Here is an 11,472-nt window from a genome sequence, read left to right on the forward strand (position 1 = left end):
TTCATTTGTGAAACTGGAATGAATGGCTCCATGAAAAATTATGAAATTTGGAAACAACAATCTTCAGCCTCTTAGCTTCCTTCTCCAATTGGCCTTGCATCAAAACTCCTCCGGAAAATTGAATTATCACCAAAAACGTCCTAAGTGCACAGAATGGCTGAAACTGAGAAAAAGAAAGTAATAAGGCTCTTTTAAGATCAATTCCTTAACACAACTTAGGGATAATTAATAATTAATATGATAAATAATGCACCTATCACCCACTTCAGCAATCATCCACAGAAGTGCTAATTAGAGCTTATCTTTGGGGCTTAATTTTCTGATATCATTCTTCTCACCAAGGAGGAAATATATAATGTACAAGAGTCATTTACAAGGAAAGAAATAAACATCAAATAACCTAATTATAATCTGATTATAAGGACTCAAAAAAAGGTAACTAAACTAATTACAAAAAGTCAACTCTCCAACACTCCCCCTCAAGTTGATGCATAAATGTTGTTCATACCCAACTTGACAAGAGAGTTGTAGAACGCTTGACTTGCAATAGCTTTAGTTAAGATATCCGCTAATTGATCCTCTGACTTTACGAACGGGAATTGAATAATATTCCCATCCAACTTCTCCTTAATGAAGTGTCTGTCAACTTCCACGTGTTTTGTGTGATCATGTTGAATTGGGTTGTGTGAGATATCGATAGCTGCTTTATTATCACAAAATAAATCTGAGGCTGAATTCGAAGGATACCCAAGTTCACCAAGTAACCTCTAAAGACATAATAGTTTACATACTCCTTTTGCCATACCCCTGTATTCCGCCTCTGCACTTGATAAAGTAACCACTTTCTGTTTCTTACTTTGCCAAGTCACTAAGTTTCCTCCCACAAATGTAAAGTAACCAGATGTGAACCGACGATTAGTAACATTGCCTGCCCAATCTACATCGGTGTAACCCTCTATTCGGTAATGGTCATTCTTGGAAAACATGATACCTCTACCTGGTGAGGACTTCAGGTATCGTAGGATGCGTTCAACTGCACCCATATGTGCCTCACTCGGAGAATGCATAAATTGACTAACAACACTTACTGCGTACGCAATATCAGGCTTGGTGTGAGATAAATAAATTAACCTCCCAACTAACCTTTGATAACGATATCTGTTAGTGGGAACTTGATCAGGGTGCACGGCAAGATGGTGATTTTGGACTATAGGGGTGTTAGCCAGTTTACAATCAAGCATTCCGGTTTCAGCTAACAAGTAAATAACATATTTTCTTTGAGATAGAAATATACCCTGTTTAGATCGAGCTACTTCTATACCCAAGAAATATTTCAATCCACCAAGATCTTTCATCTCGAACTCAGTTGCTAAGTAATCTTTCAGCCTTGAGATTTTCTCTTTATCATCACTGATTAGTATATTTTATATTATATATTTTACCCTATTCTTATATTAGGGTTTGTGCGCTGGTTTTAGGGGATATTAAAAAAGGCTTAGCCGTTCTTAATCAGGAGAAGGCTTACTTTGATGCAACTTTGGAGACAGAGAGTAATTGTTAGGGTTCTTAGAGATTTTCTACTTTAAGGTGTTTTCGTTCCTTTTATTCTTAATAATATTTTCTATGATTTCAATTATGAATATGCGCAACTAACTCCTTTTGCTAGGGTGAAGCCGTAAGCCTTAGAATGAATATGTGATTTTTATTTAATTGCTTATGATTGATTGCATGCATACTTTGAATTATTGATCACCGTGATTAAAACTATCTAATTGTCTTAATGTTTGATCACCATTAGGATCTTTAGAAATGTAATTTGATGCAATTTTGGTCGGAAGGTTCCCTGAAATTGATGTTGGCTTCTTGTTATTAATAATTGTAATTTCACTTAAGATGAACACCACATCTTAAGGGTTGCATGGTTTTTCAAAGGGTTTTCATAAAGCATAATGAGTCTCTCATGTTCAGATTTGATCCGAACGTCCGGACGAGTTGCATGTTAGATATACGTTCTATGTTGGAGGTTCCAAGTAGAATATAAATTAGGAAAACCTAACCTTCAAAGTGGCATGTGTAGATCATAAGTAATTGGTAAAAATACATAGGATTGCTAGGTGATGGTGAAACCCTAGTGTTTTCTTAATTTGATTTTTTCAAAACAGTTTTCTTTTCCCTTCATCTTTAATATTGCAAATTCGTTTATTTTTATTAATTAAATTCGTTTTAATTTAAGTAGGTTATAAAACCAATCATCTCAACTTTCTGCTTTACAATAATTAATTGGAATTTGGTTTGTTTTGAATTATTTAATAATCCCTATGGAGAACGACCTTGCGAGAACCGTTTATACTACAACAACCTTGTCATTCTTGCATGTAATATAGGAGTTTTTAACCCGTTTGCATGTGTGGTAAAATCTCTATCAATCACCTGTAACAATCATACCATCCACATAAATAATAAGTGCTGTCAATTTACCCATTCGACGTTTCAAGAAAAGTGTATGATCGGAATTGCTCTGCCTGAACCCATACTTCCTCATAGCTGTCCGGAACCTATCAAACCATGCCCGAGGAGATTGTTTCAATCCATACAATGCCTTATTCAACTTACACACTAGTCTGGGTTGTGAAACCGATGCATAACCAGGTGGAATATCCATATACACTTCTTCTTTAAGATTACCATGTAAGAAAGCATTTTCCACATCAAATTGTTGTAATGGCCAATCCAAGTTAGCCGCCAATGAACATAACACTCTTACCGTATTAATCTTTGCTACCGGAGCAAATGTTTCTGTATAATCAACACCATGCGTCTGAGTGTATCCTTTAGCCACCAATCGTGCTTTGTATCATTCAATCGACCCATTAGCTTTGTACTTAATGGTGTACACCCATCGACATCCCACTCTCTTCTTTCCTCGAGGTAGTAGAACTAAATCCCATGCTTGATTTTTCTGAAGTGCATCCATTTCTTCCTCCATTGCCTTGGTCCATCAATCATCAGATAGTGCATCATTCAATGAACTTGGTTTGCTATCATTGGATATTTGTTGTACAAAAGCTTTGCTAGGTTCTGATAATTTATGTGATGACACATAGTTGGCAATGAGATATTTAGAGCCTTTCGTTGTTTCCGGTGAATATCGATTGGGTGGCTTTCCCCGGTTGTGCCTGAAAGGTAACTGATAATTCGGAACATCGGATACATCAATAAGGATAGTAGATCTTACCTTAGGAATATTCTCTAGAGTATGGTCATCTGGTGGTACTATATTTGAGATAAGGGGGAATAGTATCAATAGAAGTTTCAAGATCGGCAAGTGGCAACACTGTTGTCGTGGGTGAGGACGGCACTGCAGCGCTTGCAGCTAGTTCTGTGGGAATCGATGTTGCTTCTGTTTGCTGGGCTGGCAGTGCGACCACTGTGGGCTCGACTAATAATGGCAACGAAAGATCATTGGTAGCAGCAGCCATGGTCCAAACCTGCTCGTCATGCAGTGTCTCCCCCTAAAGAGGAGGGTTGGAAGAAGCAGAAAAGTAATACATCTCAGACTCGGAAAAAGTAACATCCATGGTGGTATACATCCGACATGAAGGAGGGTGGTAGCAACGATACCCTTTCTGATGTAATTCATACCCCATGAAAACACACCGGAGAACACATCGGTCAAGTTTTGTCCGTTGATTTTTATGTAGATGAACAAAGGCAACACATCCAAAAACTCACGGTGGCAGCACCAAAACGGACGGTAGAGGCACGAATGTAGCAAGAACTTGCAAAGGTGTAAGAAAATTCAATACTTTGGATGGCATACGGTTGATAAGGTAAGTGACAGTCTGAAGAGCAACATCCCAAGAGGAGTGGGGAACATCCACCCCAATCAATAGCGATCGAGCTGTTTCTAATAGATGGCGCTTTTTTCGATCAGCCACCCCATTCTGTTAAGGAGTCTGAGGACAAGTAGTCTCATGGAGGATTCCGTGATTAGTTAAATAATGTGTAAAATCATTATTAACATATTCATCACCATTATCAGAACGCAAAATCCGGGTTTTAGTAGAAAACTGTGTCTGAACCATGGTGTGGAATGTCTTAAATGCTAGCAACACATCACTTTTATGCTTAAGAAGGTATAACCATGTCATCCATGTGCAATCATCTATGAGCGTTACAAACCACCTAATACCAGATGAAGTAGTAATCGAAGATGGTCCCTAAACGTCCGAATGAACAAGACCAAAAGGAATATCACTTTTATTAGAATTCAACAGATAAGAGACACGGTGACTCTTGGCAAGTACGCAAGTGTCACATTTAAAGTCTGAAACTGAACAACCAACAAATAAATCCGGAAACATATGCTATAAATAACTGAAAGACGGATGACCCAAACGGTGATGCCATAATCATATCTGACACCGTTTGTGATCAATGGCTCTTTGGACGAGATTAACCCCTCCTGTACTGACATCGTCCACAAAATAGAGATCCCCCCTTTTAGTACCATGACCAATTATCTCCTTCGTGAGAATATCCTGAATAAGACAAAACTTTGGATACAATAGTACACAACAATTCAAATGCTCAGTAGCTTGGCCAGGAGACATTAATTTATGCTTTAGTGAAGGTACAAGTATTGTATGTGGCAAAGAAAGGGTATGCGTGAGGCATACAGTGCCGCGTGAGGCATACAGTGCCAGCACCAGTTACCGGTGAGGTGACACAATTAGTAATATTTCGTCGAAGTGGAACGATATCACAAGATAAATCAATGGGGTCATAGGTCATATGATATGTGGCACCGGAGTCAATAATCCAATTGGACTGAGTATCACAATTATTCATATTAAAAGCATAACCATTGTTACCTAAGGACTCCGGAGGCATGTCGGAAGAACTCAAAACATGAGGATTCATGGTAGGGTCAGTTAGGGTAGTAGTGTTTAGTATAGGGGTAGGATCGGTTAGGATGAAATTGTTTCCACCGTGAAGTGGTGGTAGGTATTTCATGGGAGGGCCGAGTTTGATTGAGGGAATGGGCAGAGCAGAAATCCTAGGATCTCTGTTCTGATACCATGCTAATTAGAGCTTATCTTTGGGGCTTAATTTTCTGATATCATTCTTCTCACCAAGGAGGAAAATATATAATGTACAAGAGTCATTTACAAGGAAAGAAATAAACATCAAATACCCTAATTACAATCTGATTATAAGGACTCAAAAAAAGGTAACTAAATTAATTACAAAAAGTCAACTCTCCAATAGAACATAGTTAGCTAGTAGATTACTTAGATTATGTTTATATTGATTACTTAGATTATGTTTATATAACTTGTTTAACTAATTTTTAGCTTTCATTAAGGCAAGTCAAATTTTACTTCGAGCTTGGTAAAAAAATGAGCTGTGTTGAACTAACCATAAGCTCCATCCAATTTTCAGTAGGACTACTCTCTTTTTTTTTTTTTTTTTTTTTTTTTTTTTTTCATTTATTTAAGCCCATTCCTTATCTGAAAGGGAATGAAAAACTCAAATTTAAAAGTGTAGTGGAGATAGAAATGGCTGAACTCATATAAGAATTATGGTTAAAAAGAGGACTTTTTTTGTATTGTTTGTAATTGGCAGTAATTTAATTGGTAGTTTGAGCCATACATGGCCTAGGGCCTAGGAAATTCTAGTTTCTTTTCTTTCTTTCTTGGTAATTTGAAAAAAAATTTCTTCTGAACAAACGATAGTATCTACATTAAGGAGGTGGGGAGTGAACTAAGCCTCACACTGAGTTAGCCATAATAATGTAGTTCAAATTCGCATTTGGCGAGAATCGAACCTAAGATCTCTCACTTACAAGTGAAGAAGAATAATACTAAACTGTAGTACTAAGTGATAATTTGAAACATTTTTAAACATTTTTTAGACCAAAACAACAAAACACTACAAAAGAAAATGGAGAAAATGGCATACAAAAATAACGAAACATGAAATTGACCACTTTACATTCAATTCTTCAAATACAAATATACATTATCACTAATCACATTTTGAGATCTACAAATCAAACAATTTAAAGCATATAAATTATTAAGACGTGCAAGGTTATTACTTATTTATAGGTATATCGACTAAATCACCAAAATATCTTATATACGTTGAGAACAAATAAGTAATATATTTGACCATGACCAAATTCATGAGGCTTTGGTCAACGTTTTGAACGTCACTGATGAACCCAACAACACCGTGCCCGAATCAACGGTAAATGTGTCGTATCGAAGGAAAAATTCCACCAACATTAACCTAGACATGAGTACCACTAGATCTTTGCCCGCGCATTGCTTGTTCTCAGCCGTTGGATGATCATCCGCCTGACGACCGTTGGACCAGTAAACATACTTCAACAGCTTCTCACCCTCCCCCACAAACCTATTGCCCACAAACTCCTCCGGATTCTCAAAAACCTTTGGATCCTTCCCCACAAAATTCTGATTTCCAAAAATCATCTCCCCTTTCTTGATCTCAAATGTCGCATCGTGGCTATGTACCACGATGTCCTCCTTGGCCTTCCCGTACTGGTACGGAACTGGAGGCTCGATCCTCAAGGCCTCAAAAACCACGGATTTGGTCAAAGTCATCTTATCCAATGCGGAGAAAGTAATCGTACCTTCACTTTCTTTAACAACGGTCCGGATTTCATTTCGGAGCTGGCGGTGCAAATTCCCTCCTCCTGATGCAACCCACTTGATCAAAGCAGGAAACAAAACCTTCATGCCACCAAATGCATTGAAGCCAGCCAAAAACAAAAGATTGTGACAAGTTTCTTCTCTTGAAATTCCGAAATTACCCTCGGCCAGGTCCAAAGCCGAACCCGCGGACTCGTAAACCGCATCGTAAAGCTTCTGATAAGCGGGCTTGACGAGAAAGGCAGGGTAGGAAAACGTGTGCAGTAAGAAATCTTCAGCAAACATTAGAAACTTGGGTAACCCAAATGTGATCTGAGGGGCAAGTTGGGGAAAGAGCCAAAGTGTGACCAAGCTAGGCCCCTTGGATCCCAACGTTGTCTTTGACGGGCTTTGACCACAAAACAGCTCGAACACGAAATTAAATGACATGTCGTCGCTCAAACTGTTGAAGTCTGCCTTGCCATCTTTGGAGATTTGTTCTTCCAATTTCGGAAAGAGGTCGGAGAGAGAGCTTTGGAAAAGGGGTATGAATTGGTTATGTTTAGAAGCGAGTAGGGATGCGAAGTAGCGCTTGAGAGTGGCGTGATTCGGCTCGGAGGGGTCTAAATAAGCACACATACGGTAGCCACCGGTGTAGGCAGTGGAGGGCATGTAAGTGCCATCCAAAACGTCGCGTTTTGCAACTTTGGTGGTGTCAAAGAGAATGGGGAAGCTTTCGGCGTCAAGAAGAGCTATGACTTTAGGGTTTGGGGCAATGAGAGCTCCGGGTGGCATGTTGGTACGAAAGACTGTGGATTGGTATTTTTCCATTCTGATTTTGAAGAAGTTGTCTCGGCCTTGGTTGTAGAAGTAGTCGTAGCGGTCTTTGATGGCTCCGAACAATGGCATGCCATAGTCACCGGGGATCGGCTTCAATGGAAGGTTGCTTGGTGATGAAGAAGAAGAAGAGGAAGAAGAAGACATGATTGGTGAGATTTTGATTTGGAGTTTGGAATTGGGTTTTAGAGGTAAAGTGGTGGGATGAGTTGTACAAGGTATTAAAACAATGTGCATGCTTTTGCGACTTAGTTTCAATTATTTGTATGTAGTAGGTTATAATGTTATCCGAATTAGGATTTATATAGGGAGGGGTCACTGTTAAAATGAAAATTGCAGAAATAGTCTATAAAAGTTGCAACAGAGACTAGAACATTTTAGACTCAGAGTTTGGTCCATAAAAGCAATTGAAAGTTAAAACTTGAAGGAGATGATGAAAACAAACGTGGATGGATTAATGAAATTGGAAGGAAGGTGATGGTATATATATGTGTGTATGTGTGTGTGTGTGTGTGTGTGTGTGTGTGTGTATTGGGGCAAATATGTGGCACCACATCTTTTACACAATTTTTGACACACTTTTTATAAGGTGCCTACTTTGTAATGTATTTTAGTGATCCGAATCGTCTATCTTTTTAAACATCATTCATAGCTTATCCTTACAAGAAATTAGACAAATTCAAAACCATTAAGACATTCATTTGTAAGGAAGAAAATAGACAAATACGATCCTTAAACCTTAATCCAACGGTCATATGGTTTCAAATTTGGGTAATTTTTGTTAGACATGATATTTGAGAGAAGGCATGAAGGTAAACGGTTCGGATCGTTAAAATATATTACAACGTGGCACAAAAACGTGTATAAGAAAATGGTGTCACATATCCGTTGCAATATATGTGTGTGTGTGTGTGTATTTATCCGAGTTAAGATTTATATATGGAGGGGTCACTGCTAAAATGAAAATTGCGGAAATGGTCTATAAAAGTTACAACAGAGACTAGAACGTTTTAGACTCAGAGTTTGGTCCGTAAAAGCAATTCAAAATTAAAACTTGAAGGAGATGATGAAAACAAACGTGGATGAATTAATGAAATAGGAAGGAAGGTGATGGTATATGGTATTAGTATTTTTCTGTCTCTGTTTATCTAATGTGTTGGTAATATATACATATATATATATATATATATATATGTATATATTGGGGTAAATATGTGGCACCACATCTTTTACACAATTTTTGACACACGTTTTTATAAGGTGCCTACTTTGTAATGTATTCTAGTGATCCGAACCGTTTATCTTTTTAAACATCATTCTTAGCTTATCCTTACAAGAAATTAGACAAATTCAAAACTATTAAGACATTCATTTGTAGGAAATAAAATAGACGAATACGATCCTTAAACCTTAATCCAACGGTCATATGGTTTCAGATTTGGGTGATTTTTGTTAAACATAATCTTTGAGAGAAGACATAAAGGTAAACGGTTCGGATCATTAAAATATATTACAGAGTGACGCAAAAACATGTATAAGAAAGTGGTGTCACATATCCATCGATATATATATATATATATATTTATTTATATATTATACTAGTATTTTTGTGACAGCCCATTCCGGATTTTCGAACCGTAGGGGTGAAATGACGATTTTGCCCCTATTATGGTTGTTTCGTTGTGTGGTTGTTTTTGGGTGTTGCTTGGCTGGTTTTGGACCACACACACACCACACTCATTCACCCTCTCTCCTTGCCCTGTCCCGAGCCCTTTCTCTCTCCCTTTCCTATTCTCTTTGTACGGACGACAACCAAAACCATTGAAACCTTCACAGATCGAGGAAACAAATTACATATTCATGCTCGTGAGGTCCGTAGGAGTTCAACCATACCCATTTCAGGTAAGGATACCTTCGTTTTCACGTCGAACTAGGGATACCTCAATTTGGTCACTGTTCATGCACACGTTAATTCTTGTGTTTTTGGGAATTTCAAGCTTGTAGGAAGCTTGGTGAGGTCCTTAGGAGGCTCGGGGTGGTTCGTTTGAAGGTTTTGGACGTCGGGATCGTGAGTTTCAAGCTTGGCCGGAGTTGGTGGTGTTTTCCCGGCGAGATTCCATGGGCTTTAGTGCTTGAAAGTGGTGAGACCTATCCCGAGGAAGAGTGCGGTCGCTCGAGGCAAGGGGGTTACAACCCTTCTACATACCAGTGAGTGGGCTTTTGGTTTTTCGTATATACCTATATACTTATGCTTTTCCCAGAAAGTGAAATGAAACGTTTATACATTTATATGCCATGCTTATTGTTTGCCATTTATTTACGCATTATTAGTCGCATATGTATATATATGTTTGGTGCTGCGGATGCACAGGTAAGTGCCAGGTGAGTTATGATTTACGTTTATGTTCAGTAGTGATTTGAGATGCATAGAGAGCTCATAACCTGCACCCCCGGTGTTAGTGCTCCCGCCCAGAGTTGGGCACAGTCCTTCACGTGATGTTCACCTCCTGCACCACACGCTCATCTTGGATCCAAGTTAGGTGCACAGTCCTGTCGTACAGACCACTTTAGGTGGTTCCGACTCGTAGGTGACCCGCGATTAGTCGCCCAGCCTTCACGTGATCGTAGCACTTGAGTGTACTTATTATACACCCAGTCCTGTCGTACAGACCACTCTAGGTGGTTCCAACTCGTGTGCAGGTACAGTTAGTGAGATGGAGATCTGAGCTCTAGATTCAGCCATACAAGTTATGTTAGGTGACTCCAGTTGACAGATTACATGGCATTGATTTGACATTACCTGAGCACTTGCATTTTATTTCGAGGCTTTTGGCATGGCATATTTCTGAGCATGACTTATATATATGTATATTCTATTTTTCTGGGAAGTATACAGGTTTTACGGCGAGGGGTTAGAACTTTGTTTATGAAATGGTTTTGAAAAGCTTTGTTTTTGCCCACTCACGCTTTCTGTTTTGCGCCCCTCCAGGTTCTAGTTGGCTAGCACTTTTGGTGGCTCCCCAGAGGATTTCCCCGGCATATCTGACAGATTATCACCAGTGTAGGACCACCTTTGAGTGTGTTTAAGTAGTGTTGTTTCTCCCAGACTACATTAGGTCTTCGTGCTCTGAACTTTGTTTTCACATTTACGCTTGCACATGTATGTTCTTACTTTGTGTAAAGCTGATTTTTATTTATTCGTACTTTTATTATTATTTTATTAGCTTCCGCACTGTGCACATGGTTACGTCACCCCCACGTGATGGCCAGCATGCCCTGATCTCGATCGGGGTGTGTCAATTTTGGGATAAAAACTCTTTTCAGAAAATAAAAGTGTCGCATAAGAATTTTGGTAAGACCAAAATAACGCAAAATTGGAATCATGCGATTTTGTCCCAGTTCAAGATTGTGAGGACATAACGGAACAGATGAAACACGTTTGGTTAAATTGATTAAAAGAACCTCGTGAGGCAGCGGACACACCAATGGTCTTAATTCTCAGGTCACTTTTCTTGTCCAAACCATAAAGAGATTTTTTTAGTGTGACTGGTACATAGGGTGGTATACCACATGTTATTATATAAATTATGAAATATATATGTTAAAAAGTTAATAACTTAAAAAAATAAAATTTCTTACCACTTCTATAAAATCACTTTGTGTATCATCCGTGTTTCTATCACAATGAAAAATTTCTCCAAACCATGGGCGCTGAAAAGTTTCTTCTATTCCATGCATGATGATTCTGAATATTAGGGCTGGAAAAAAATCCCAAAAATCCCAAACCAAACCGAAAAAATCCCGATCCCAAACCAAAAAAATCCCAAACCAAAATTCCCGAAAATTTCGGTATGTCATCCCGAACCAAACCGAAATTTTCGGTATGGGATTCGGGATTACATCTCCATTTTTTCGGTATTCCCATACCGAATAGAAATAAATATTATATATATTATTTTTTAATTATAAGAGAATT

The 11,472-nt window shown here is 38.5% G+C and overlaps 1 protein-coding gene across 1 annotated transcript; it reads right to left on the reverse strand.

Moving 5' to 3' along the window:
* Window positions 1–5,979: 5,979 nt before the first annotated feature.
* Window positions 5,980–7,787, reverse strand: LOC137730308 (allene oxide synthase 3-like). Its single transcript, XM_068469377.2, has one exon. It carries the CDS (start codon window positions 7,731–7,733, stop codon window positions 6,189–6,191), a length of 1,545 nt encoding a protein of 514 aa, XP_068325478.2. The 5' UTR covers window positions 7,734–7,787; the 3' UTR covers window positions 5,980–6,188.
* Window positions 7,788–11,472: the final 3,685 nt, after the last annotated feature.

The sequence above is a fragment of the Pyrus communis genome, chromosome 10, assembly GCF_041283825.1.
Source record: "Pyrus communis isolate YQ-2024b chromosome 10, ASM4128382v1, whole genome shotgun sequence".
NCBI classification, from domain to species: Eukaryota; Viridiplantae; Streptophyta; class Magnoliopsida; order Rosales; family Rosaceae; genus Pyrus; species Pyrus communis.